The sequence below is a fragment of the Acipenser ruthenus genome, chromosome 7 (genome assembly GCF_902713425.1).
Source record: "Acipenser ruthenus chromosome 7, fAciRut3.2 maternal haplotype, whole genome shotgun sequence".
Taxonomy (NCBI): Eukaryota; Metazoa; Chordata; class Actinopteri; order Acipenseriformes; family Acipenseridae; genus Acipenser; species Acipenser ruthenus.
The window spans coordinates 10,910,353-10,923,111 of NC_081195.1; the positions used below are offsets into that span (position 1 = coordinate 10,910,353).

The 12,759-nt window shown below is 36.3% G+C and overlaps 1 protein-coding gene across 3 annotated transcripts; it reads left to right on the top strand.

Moving 5' to 3' along the window:
• The first annotated feature begins 6 nt into the window (after positions 1 to 6).
• LOC117416017 (gamma-tubulin complex component 2-like) lies at positions 7 to 11,683 on the top strand. Of its 3 annotated transcripts, none has more exons than XM_034027032.3 (18): positions 7 to 152; positions 608 to 767; positions 1,069 to 1,197; positions 1,398 to 1,574; positions 2,013 to 2,172; positions 2,439 to 2,646; positions 2,733 to 2,932; positions 4,724 to 4,913; positions 5,064 to 5,209; positions 5,501 to 5,681; positions 6,332 to 6,512; positions 6,734 to 6,906; positions 7,698 to 7,826; positions 8,121 to 8,241; positions 8,639 to 8,782; positions 9,032 to 9,160; positions 9,254 to 9,417; positions 10,546 to 11,683. In XM_034027032.3, the coding sequence occupies exons 1-18, from the start codon at positions 7 to 9 to the stop codon at positions 10,652 to 10,654; spliced, it is 2,847 nt and encodes a 948-aa protein (XP_033882923.2). In that variant the 3' UTR covers positions 10,655 to 11,683. The 3 variants fall into 3 exon arrangements, with proteins under 3 accessions (XP_033882923.2, XP_033882924.2, XP_058882321.1); XM_034027033.3 differs by lacking the exon at positions 7 to 152 and adding an exon at positions 227 to 246; XM_059026338.1 differs by lacking the exon at positions 7 to 152 and adding an exon at positions 293 to 398.
• The last annotated feature ends 1,076 nt before the right edge of the window (positions 11,684 to 12,759 follow it).

Here is a 12,759-nt window from a genome sequence, read left to right on the forward strand (position 1 = left end):
TTTCATATGTATACTAAACAAGGTTTATCTGATACAGCCGCCTCTAAGGTGGAACTATTCTGGCTTGCACAGTTTTCCATGAAGCAGAGGGACGGTTTTGTTGTCGGAAAATCCAGTGTTTGTGTTGTTTGGCGCTTCAAAGAAGCGGCAAGGTAGTAAAATAATATTAAAATGTTTTCCATTATATTTTATTTTCAACATGTGCGACGATTGTGTATTTTACATACTTACAAACATTTCCTGAAGGTATAAACTGCGGTTTGAAATTAGACCAGAGTGTCTCTGTTTACAGTAAAGTTACAGTTACGACTCGCCTCCAAAGATACAACCAGAACATCTGAACAGAAAGGCGGTTGTAAAAGTTTAAACTCTCTAGAAGTCCTATAGTCATCCAATAGGTAACATTGATAACACCATTATTAGTATTGACAACCAATTAATATAGTATCTTGTTCTTTTGAATATTTGTCCGCATTTGACCACTGTGCACTGGCGAAGGTACAGAGAACAACGTGTATTAATTATGAGTAACTGACAAGACATAACAACACACTAACTACAATCATCTAATATCAAACTGTCCATTGTCCTTCGTTTCCACTTCCAGGATTTCAACCATGAGTGAGTTCCGGATTCATCATGATGTGAGTGAATTGCTCAGTTTGCTTCGTGTTCGTGGAGGGGATGGAGCGGAAGTGTACATTGACCTGTTACAGAAGAACAGAACTCCATATGTCACCACAACAGTTTCTGCACACAGTGCTAAGGTTGGTCAGCAGACAGCAGGTGCAAAAAAAGCTTGCCTGATTCTCAAATGTTATTTACACCCAGAGACTCAATTGTATCCTTAATATTGAACTCTTTCTTCCATATACTGTATATCATTTTTACAAAGTGATTTACTGATATGATCTCATTATTATTAGGCCAGGTATGTATCCTAATTTGTTTGAGGAAGCGCAAGTGTTTAGTGTTATGAATAAAATTATTATTATTATTATTATTATTATTATTATTATTATTATTATTATTATTAACAGCATAGAACTGTCTTATTAAACTCCGTAGGTAAAAATAGCAGAGTATTCCAAAACACCAGAAGACTTTCTCAAAAAATATGATGAACTGAAGTCAAGAAATGTGAGGAATCTAGATCCTCTGGTCTATCTGTTATCCAAGCTAACTGAGGATAAGGAGGTAAAAATTTTTTTTTTTATATACTGTATATATCTTGGATAGTTGGTTGCTTTCAGAGTATATTATTATTTTCCTTGACCTGGTCAGTAACCCAGTAGGAGATTTGTATTTGTTGTAATAGTGGGAATGAATCTGAATTACTTCCATAGTGGTATACATTTTGGGTACATACATGTAAACTGCATTTCTGGCATTTTCAGACCCTGCAGTACCTCCAACAGAATGCCAAGGACAGAGCAGACATTTCTGCCAATGCTACAGCCTCCACTACCACCAACTTCCATATCCCTCAAACTAGCACAAAAATGTCTATCCAGGAACTGGAGGAGCTGAGGAAGAAGCTTGGTAATGTCACAGCCAGCTCCAACTTACAGCAGGTAAAACATTTTTATATCTTGCTGTAATGAGGTCTTCATCTCAAAATTGCTTTTAAACAAAATGTATTTTAAATGCAACCTGATTGTTACATTGTTAGAAAAGTGTAGTATCAAGAAACAGGTAAGATCAGTCAACTTAACAGTGCTGCACAAACCGATTATTCAGATTGAGCTCTCCACAAATCAGGCACTGACAATCAGGTGAGGGTCATTGGTGATGGTTGGGCTAATTTACCATTGAAAGAGAAACAAGTGGATTGCTGGTTTTCTTACACTTTGAGAGTGTAAGAAAACCAGCCTGATTTCTGTGGAAAGCTCAATCTAAATACTTAACATTATCTCTGGGAAGATAGCGAGACAGATTCTGTATTTATTTATTTCTTTTTTACTCCACCTTTTTGCTTTATATTTGTGTATTCAAAATAATGTTTGCTTTAGCCTTTGGAAGTAACAAGGAAGATGCTTCGAGAAAAGCACAATAAGAAAAACCCTGTGCAGCCCATCCCGGTGTTTCCAAACTGGGTATATGAGAGACCAGCCCTTATTGGGGATTTCCTTACTGTATCCAGTGGAAGCACTGATACAACTGTGCCTATAGGTATGTGTCTCTTATTAACTCAAACCAATATAGTGGCTATTAGAGTCATGATGTTAAACATAACCTACTAACTTTGTTACATAAAATGAGGCCTGCCTCAGTTTTCATAAGAGAGAACAATACGTATTTTAAAACTATAGTACATAACAAATAAAAAACCTTTTAAATGTTAGGCTTGTCTTCAAAAATCAATAGTAAACCTTGGCTTTAAGCCTGGTTTATTCAGATAGATTAAACTGTCAATTTGCTTGTTGGTTTCTTGTTAGATACCATGGCATTAGCTGCCCAGGAGCTTGCACTAGTGGAAGACCTGTTGTACCTACTGATTGGTGTAGATGGCCGATACATCACAGCTCAGCCTGTCCAAGGCAGACAGAATCGGTCCTTTTCAGTGGACCCAACTCTAGACATGTCAATCAAGGAGCTTGTAAACAGGATTCTGCCTGTTGCAGTGAGCTACTCCACAATCAGTCGGTAAGCTCAGTCTAAATTGTAAAAAATAATGATAGACATGTACGAAATTATATAACAAATTCAGAAACAGTATCTATTCCGTGCAGATTTATTGAAGAGAAGTCCTCTTTTGAGTATGGCCAAATCAACCATGCACTAGCTGCTGGGATGAGGACACTGATGAAGGAGTACATGATCCTGGTGACACAGCTGGAGCATTTGCAGAGACAGGGGATGCTTTCTCTCCAGAAACTTTGGTTTTATATCCAGCCAACGATGAGAACAATGGAAATTTTAGCTTCCCTTGGTAAGTGTATATGTCTAACATGTGCTGTTAAAGGGTACCTGTACCCAAAAATAACAACGATCTCTTTGTGCTCTTCATATCCAAAAAATACTTCTTGCTGCACACAAGTCACGTGTTTAGCGATGTTTTCAATTTCTTTGTCCACTTTCTGGGTCAAGTAACACTTGAGGGAGCTGACATATTGGAGCCTTTCAGGCAGCGACGTAATGTCAAGTCGTTGATTTCCCTGATAGGCCAAAAGTTGCGCGCATGGGTTTATGGGATACAGTGGTGAAAACCCATAGCATGCGACATGGCGGAGTGCAAAGCTTTCTGGTGCTTGAATAATAAGCGTAAAAACAAGAAGATAAAGTTATTTTGTGTGCCAAAGCCTATTCATTCCGAACGGGCGATCATAGCAAAAAAAAAAATTACTACATCATTTGAGAACGGGGCATACACTGAAAACCTTTCCATTCGGTCGAAATTCTTTCGTGTGTGAGGACCACTTTGAACCTGAATGCTACGAACAAAACATGCAGGCAGAGCTTCTGGGGTATTAATGCAAGACAAGGCTAAAACCTGATGCGATGCCAACAATATTTGCCTGCAACAAGAAGAAATGTCACACAGCAAAGGCCAGCATCATCGTTTAGCACAACGAAATCATCAAAAAGTAGGTCATTGTATATAACTCAATTATGTTTATTAACAATACGGAATCAAAAACAGTGGGCAAGATAAATGACGACAACGAAGGTCATTGTCACCAGAAGCCTGAGATACTAGTATTACAGGATGCACTTTATTTATTATCAGTTGTAGCCATTTACAAAAGCTTGAAAAAGTAGAACACTTGTATGAATTCTAGAAAAAAGAGAAGTATTCTGATTTCTCTTTATTATCGTTTTCCAGTTTGGAAATTGTTACGCTTCAGTTTTTCACTGTTTTCCCGTATGTGTGTAGCAGCTCACATGCTGTTTTCTCTGTTTTCACTCTACTGTCTAGAAGTTATAATTTTCTCTCTGCTGTAATTTTACTCTGGCTGGAGTGATTATTGCTCGTAAGTATCTGTTATACTGAAACGAGTGGTTTTTGTAATTTGGAGGTTTTGTATAAAAATAATTGACACAGACAATATTAATTGCAGCAGTGTTCCATAAAACACATTCACTGCAAGTGCACCAAGTATTCGGGAACCTTGGTTCAGTTTTTTTAGATTAGGCTGGTTGCAGACTTGTCCTTGTTATCCTCATCTGAATATTCACTATCGCTGCCTGACAAAGTTAAACTGGGGCAGTCGGACCTCAACGTTTCATACAAGTACCCTTCTATTTGACTTTTTTTATCCATAATAATCGGGTAAATGCCGTCGCAAATAATTTTATTATCTGCAGCTGTAGACTAGCAGTGTTTGGAAACAGGGAAATCAACGATCCAACTTCATATCCTGTGCACCATATGAGAGACCCAGTGCATAGAAGCTTAATGTTGTTTTTAATGCTTTTATATTATAAATTGGCTGAGCAGGGGCTTTAAGTTGTTCAAAAAGTTTTCAGCCACGTGTTTTTTGTTGAAATGATTCTATATGCATTACCACTACATAAGAAACGCTTTTGTTTAGATGATGGCATATCCTTAAATTTTTCTAATTGGAGCCTGTTTTTGTACCATCCTTGTTTACTAACATTTTTAAATGCTATTACAAGTGGTGGTACATAATAGGTAGTAGGTTGCCTTAGTATAAACAATGTTCCTTGTGCTGTAAAATGAGCTTTTTTTAAATTATGAAGGATTTGCTTTATCCTGTAGCTACCTCAGTAGATAAAGGAGACTGCATGGGCGGATCTACATTAAGCCTTCTGCATGATCGAACCTTCAACTACACAGGAGACAGTCAGGCCCAGGAGCTGTGTCTGTATCTGACAAAAGCATCCAGTGTTCCTTATTTTGAAATTCTTGAGAAATGGATCTACAGAGGGATTATAAAGGACCCTTACAGGTAAAAGGAAAAAAAAAAATACGGAATGTCATTTTACTTTACCAGAAAGTCTAACCATAAGATGGATGTCCTGGCCTTTTAAAGCATGTTAACACTGATTTATAGTAATATTTTAAAATCTTTAATGAAATATATATTTTTATTGGGTAGTGAATTCATGGTGGAAGAGCATGAGCTGCAAAAGGAAAAGATTCAGGAGGACTATAATGACAAATATTGGGATCAGCGATACACAGTCGTGCAACACCGAATCCCAGCCTTCTTACAAAAAATGGCTGACAAAATATTAAGTACAGGCAAGTTTGCAATTGTAGATTTTTTTCAAATTATTTACAAAATTGTTGCTGCACTTTTCATATAAGATTAATCAGTACACCCACCATATACTGTATTTGCAAGTAATAGGGTAAGTTACATGTATTTGATAGTTAAGGCTGATTAAGTTATAGTTAAACTTAGGTGTGAGACAACTAAACTCTTCACCTGTGATAAATGTTAGACTCAAACCCCTTAATTATGAGGTTTAGTGTGAAAATGGATAACTGCAGTTTTGCACTTTTTGAGTATTGTTTGTTTTTGTTCTTAAGGTAAATATCTGAATGTGGTAAGGGAGTGTGGTCGTGATGTTACTTGCCCTGAGGCCAAAGAGATCCTCTATACGCTCAAAGAAAAGGCATATGTGGAGCAAATTGAAAAAGCTTACAATTATGCCAGCAAGGTTCTTCTGGATTTCTTGATGGAAGAGAAGGAGTTAGTGGCACGCCTACGGTACTGATGGTTTATCACACTTTCTTAAAGATACTTTCAAATTGTTATTTAAAAAAAACGTTTACACTTGAGCACTGATCACAAATGATCAGTATTCATATCTCTTCCGCTTTGACAGTATTAAAATAGTAGTTAAGGTTAGGTACAGTAATGGAACTTACAGGAACTTTCAGGAGACTATATATAGGAGGCTGTGTGGTCCAGTGGTTAAAGAAAAGGGCTTGTAACCAAGAGATCCCCGGCTCAAATCCCACCTCAGCCACTGACTCATTGTGTGACCCTGAGCAAGTCATTTAACCTCCTTGTGCTCCGTCTTTCAGGTGAGACGTAATTGTAAGTGACTCTGCAGCTGATGCATAGTTCACACACCCTAGTCTCTGTAAGTCGCCTTGGATAAAGGCATCTGCTAAATAAACAAATAATAATAATAATATATTTTTATTCAGATGTAATATGAATGTAAGTATAGGTACTAATTGTCTAATTATAAAAATTTGAAATGTAACTTTGCTTTCTAAAAAACTATTGACAGCAGACTTAATTCAACATGCAATGATACCCATTCCTAGTTAATATAGAGCTAAATGTTTTGTTAGTGACTCATATTTAGTCTCCCCAGTAAATCTTAAGTTACATTTTTTTCACCATAGGTCTATAAAGCACTACTTCCTGATGGACCAGGGGGATTTTTTTGTCTCCTTCATGGACCTCACAGAAGAGGAATTGAAGAAACCAGTAGATGACATTATACCTACTAGGCTTGAAACCTTACTGGAATTAGCTTTGAGAATGAGCACCGCCAACACAGACCCGTTTAAAGATGATTTGAAAGTATGCGTTGTAGTGACGCAACCCCTTGTTTTGTGTTCTTGTTTTGTAACGACATTTACAGTGCTAACTCTCACCCCTTTTAAGAAGAATTGATAATGGACAGTATCAATTTGAAAACATTTTGTCTTGTTATTGTATTGTCGGTTTGATAATAGTCCAAACGGCATGTAGTTTTTAAAGCTACAAGAGATAGAAATAACATTTTTGTTCTTCACTTACAGATTGATCTCATGCCACATGATGTTATCACCCAGCTGCTTCGTGTTCTAGCTATCGAAACAAAGCAGGAAAAAGCAATCATCAACGCAGATCCCACTGAGATTGCCCTTAGTGGGCTGGAGGCTTTCTCCTTTGATTACATTGTAAAATGGCCACTGTCCCTGATTATCAATAGGTAAGAAAACTGCCTGTAAGCAGTTGTCTTACAAAGTTATCATCACAATATGAAGAAGCATTGATAAGTTTTACATTTTAATGTAATATATATATGTATATATATATATATATATATATATATATATATATATATATATATATATATATATAGTACACCCTTGCTATAACGAACCTGGTCCCTGGACCCCAAATAAAAAAAGAGAATATAAACAGACACTGTCAACATCCCAGTCTGAACGCACAGGATGCCACCTCCGCAGTTAAGTCAACTCTTTTGTCTTAATAAGAAGCATGCGCTGTGTAACTGCCTCCAAAACAAAAATAATTTTATGTTGCAACAAAGCTGGAAACTATACTGATCGTTTGAAAAAAGCATTAAGGCAGACATATCTCTGTTGTGAATATAGGTTGTCAAAAAGCACTCTGATTTTTGGCTTGTTCAGCAAACATGCAGCAAAGCAAAATTGATTAAAGAAAAAAAAAAGAAGAAAAAACTTTTCATGTCAAACTTTGTCAGATTGATTTGGAATAAAAGCTCAGTTTGGGTTTCTTGTATGTTGGATTAAGATTTGGTGCACTTTGAGATAACTGGTACATGTAATTCTACTTGTATTCATATCATTAACTTACTCCAACAGTTTATCATTCATTTTGATTATCCTTTCGCTATAACAAACCCCTCGAGGATATAGGTGTTAAATGGCTTGATATGACCACTTGTGGTGGAAGATTGTAATAATGCTGATTTCTGTGATTAAGTAAGGCAAATGCTTGTTCTTTTAAACACAGGAAAGCTTTAACCAGATACCAGATGCTGTTCAGGCACATGTTTTATTGCAAGCACGTGGAAAGGCTCCTCTGCAATGTGTGGATCAGCAATAAAAATGCAAAGCAATATTCCTTGCATTCTGCTAAATGGTAAGTTTACTCCATTGAACATATCTTTTAACCCCCCTCCCAAATGCATTTGTAGTAAAAGAACAAGCTTTAAAATTACTAAAAGTAAAATTGTGATTCCAAGGCAGGATGATTGTAAATAAGTGAATATTCAATCTGCTCTTTTTTGTTATTCATTGTATTCCAAAACAAGTGATATATATATATATATTTTTTTTTTTTAAACTGACTACCAGTAAATTAAAAAGCAAATGTCATATTTGCCTAAAACAATCCTCTCAGGTTTGGTTTGTTATCATAAGTTGCTTCTTTTAGGTTCGCAGGAGCTTTTACTTTGAGACAGCGTATGCTGAACTTTGTCCAAAATATTCAGTACTACATGATGTTTGAAGTGATGGAGCCAACATGGCATATAATGGGGAATAACTTGAAATCTGTGAGTATGACTAGCTGAATGGTATGTGAAGCTTAGCGGTCCCATGAGTAGCCTATAACCCTCCCTTAACACACTGGAAAGAAAGAAATTATTCAGTTCCATAATGACATTTCTTAACTCGCACACTGAGAGCTCACATAGATCTTTCAGGCTGGCAAACTTTTCCATTTTGTTTTGTATTTCTTGAAACATGAGATCAGCGAGCTCTAATATGAAACAGGCTTTGAGCTGGGCTTCATATTTTCCCTAGGGGTAATAATGGCTCTAGAATGAAACAACCTATCAAAAGGTCATCATTAAACAATATCCTATGTTGCTGATGAGAAACATGTTTTTGTTTTGTTTGCATATGTCATACTGATTTAATAGTCTGTGCAAATGATCTTGCTTTTCATAGGCGTCAAACATTGATGATGTGTTGTGTCACCACACAAGCTTCCTGGATAACTGTCTGAAGGACTGTATGTTAACAAACCCAGAGCTGCTCAAGATCTTCTCCAAGCTGATGTCTGTGTGTGTCATGTTCACCAACTGCATGCAGGTTTGTTTAAATAAAATCTAAAAAGTTTAGAGTTCTGTATAAAAACCTCATGTAGAAACGTGACAGGCTAATTATGAAATGGGCTGCTATAAATCTCATTCATTTATGCTTATATCTGTTATATGTACCAGTATGTGTAACCTTATGAATTTAGCACAAGTAAAACCTGTGTTAAGACACCTGTGTACAATGCATACAGAATAGGGTAGTCATTTAGGACATTATTGTTTTTTAATAATTTCCCCACAGAGGTTTACCCAGAGTATGAAATTAGATGGTGAGATGAGTCGCCTAACAGTGGAACATGGAACAATGAGAGGTCCTCCAACACAGAATGAACGTACTGAGGAAGCTGAAAAGAAAAAGCTCACTTCCAAAGTGAGAAACCTTTACTGTATTTAAACCAGTCACTAAAACATTCTTGTAATTGTGTATCAGTGTAGCTCAGGTAGTTTTTTGTTTTTTATTTAGTATTTATCGGAGCATGTGGATGCCCTTCAGTCAGCGGCAGGATTTGAAGGAACCATCAACAAGTTTGACAGTAATTTTTCTACACATCTGCTGGATCTACTGGACAGACTGAGTGTTTACAGTACCAATGACTGTGAACATAGTATGATCAACATCATCTACAGGTGAGTATTGTGGTTCTAAAATGTCATAAACCAAATCCACTATTATTATTATAGTTATTATTAGGCTTGCTACTATTTGATTTTTTTTTTTTTTTTTTTTTGCCAAATCAATTAATATCGGCGTTTATTTTAGAAAGAATTTACTGCTTTTTTTTGTTTTTTATTTTTCAATTCAAGTAGAGAATGTGTGACCTTTCTGCTTTAAAAAACAGACTTTTTATGGCATTGAGAAATGTCTCATTTAGCGAAACCCATTTATATTCAACATGCAACAAAACCATGGTTACCAACATTCTAATTGAAATAACATTTGGTCACAGCGGAGCTATACCTTGTAAAGATAAAGATCCTGCACAAATTTAAAAATTGTCTTAAATAAACCGTAGGAAACGCAACATATAAAAGTGTATTACACCAAGCTTTATTGCATAAATTTACGTGTAAAAATAATATGCACTGAAAAAAACATTAGATAGTTGAACAGAACTAACTTGCACTTATTATTCGGAGTCTGAGCTCCACCTCTGGAAGGCAAAGCAGACGGGCCCGCTTCATCCTGCCGCAGAGACTTCAGCCGTCTGTCAGGGTATTGTGCACAATACTTTTGTGTGACAGGTGCTATAGCTGGCAAATGAAAGTGCACAGTCAGTGCAGGTCTTGATGATTGACAGTCATTTAAATGAATGAGAGCATTCTAGCGCTGCTTCAGTCAACGAGATCTGTCAGACAGGATGAAATGACTGACAGTGAAACTACACTAGCCTACTAAGGGACCACTGAGATGACTGTCAGTGACCCCTAGCCATTCACAGCGGAACGGAGATGGGACAGACAGCAAGTATGAAAACTACACAAACTAGAGATGATTTCTAAATTATTATTTTTGGTAAGAAAATAAAAAATAGCGAGTGGTTTTACTGACATTTATTCTATTTAAATTTATTTCAGTCAAACTCATATTTTTGGGGAATTCGATGTCAAACAAGCTTTACCAACTAAAATCAAAAGTGGCAAGCCTAGTTATTATACAGTACATAGTACTGTAAAATATATTTAAATTGGAACAGAGGTTTGTTCTTTTAAGATCGGGAATATATTTTTCTGTATTTTTTTTTTTTTGTCTTCTAGATTGGACTTCAATGGATTCTACACAGAGCGTCTTGAGCGAATGTCTGTAGAAAGGAGCCAAAAGACAGCTCCTCCAGGGGCTCCTAGGGCCCCGGTGTCAACCCATTAAATCATTGAACATCGCATGACTGTAAATAGTGTTTATTCAGAAAAGTTAATAATTCAATAAATATTTTTAGTTGCAAAAGTGTTCAGTTATTGATAAAAAGTCAAGAAAGAAGTGGGGGGGGGGCATGAGCTGAGCAACATGTTTACCACAAACCAAAAGTTATAAAGAAAAAAAATGGAACACTCAACATGCATTCACCTTTTAGTGCATTATTATGGGTGTCATCCCACAGCTTGCTGTATATTATCTCTTAAACTGGATTTGCTACTTAATCTGTTAACCATATTTGTATTTTTTCAAATGGGATTTACCTCTAAAAAAATATATTGTCCAAGGCAATTCTAATGTGTTCACAAGATTTCTTGTTGACTGGTAGAAAGGAAGGGACAAGGAAATCCAAACTGATGGCTCAAGAGAGACCCAAAACCTCAGAGCAGGATACAATCGAGTACTCTTTTTAGTTTTGGGGGAAAAAGTAATTGTGTTTCTCATTCCATTATTTGGGTTGTACAAGTCCAGCTGAATAGTAATGGCATCTTACATTGTTTTACTCATTCCTAATTACCAGCAGATCATGTATTCCTTGCTTTATCCTTCTGGTTTTAAGGTTAAAGGCTAAGGTCCTCATGTGTGGTTTGGAGATGTCTGCTTCCTCTGCCTTGGAACATATTATTGAGGTTGCTTGACGAACCAAGCCAGCTTTTAGGTCATCTTGACTTCCCAAGTAATCTCTCTTTTCTACATTTTCTGCTTCAGTTGAATTGAAGTAGGAAATGTAGGGAAAATGATTGCCTATCTTTACCACTCTCAGTTAAATACAATGTTAAAGCAATTTAAGTTATTTTTCAAATGTATTAAAAGGAAACAAAATGCACGTTTTTTTTTAGTTCATTGGATTTTAAATGTGTGTACGGTTTCTCAACTATCATAACTTTAGACTGGTGTGAAAATAATTATTTCTGTGTCATGGTGCCTTTCATCATGTGTACATTATTATATCAGTGTTTACCAATAAACACCCTCGAGACATACTTTGTCTTCTTTGTAATAGGGATATAGCATGCTTACATAAGCGTGTGATACTGGTTTAAAGCTACAGGTGGCGCTATAATTCTACAGTAATATATTTTCCCTGGCAGTTAAATTCAAATGAATGTGAAATTACAGCGTTCTAATCCAAATGGAGACTTGGCTGCAACTTTTCACTTTATGCGTCTGTTTATTAAAAGCACTGGGGCCCAGAACGACTGGGTCGTTAACTTGTTCTTTCTTTAAATAGATAAATTAAAGATAATGTTTATTTAATTGATTCGATTGTCTGGTATTCTAATTTCTGGTGACCCGTGTAAAATATGTATCGTATTACTTTTGCAGTTATTCAAGGGCAAGATAGTCTCGCGGGTTACGTGGGTTTAAAAAATGTAAGTTTTTTTTTTTTTTTTTTTTGGGGGGGGGGGGGGGGGCAGTAATTATACACAGTCGTGTTTCCTCCATTTCGTTGTAACGTGTTTTTGGTGCAAAACATAATGGTAATGAGTGTATAATATATGCATTCTGTATACAGTATTGACAAAAACGTATAGAATCATTATTGTGTGTATATTAGAATTATAGTATAGAATCATTACATAGTCATGTCTACGATCTAATGGTTGTGTGCAGGATACTGATTTATAACTATAAAACAAATACTTTGGATTACATTTTATACTCTTTTCCAGACCCACAAATAACCAATGATATGGGAGCGTATACTGTGCTGCTTTTTCTTGTGTGGTAGGAAGCAAGGATACATGCCTCACGCATCCTGAAATCCTATGGGTAATGCTAAATGATCTTCCTGTAATAACCGGCAAAGCGATAGCTCATGCGTTACAATGCATTCAATAATAAACACCGTTTTCCAATTGGAACTACCGGTGCAGAGCTTCCGTCTGTCACGGAAGAGATTACTATGTATGACATGCACATATGGTTATGTCTGTTTCCATCTACTTGTGCATCGAAGCCTTAAAGGAAGCCATGTGCAAGAGTGATGTGTTGCCACGTATTCAGTGACTGCAGATGCTTACATTAAGCAGTGTTTTTAAGTTACATGTACAATA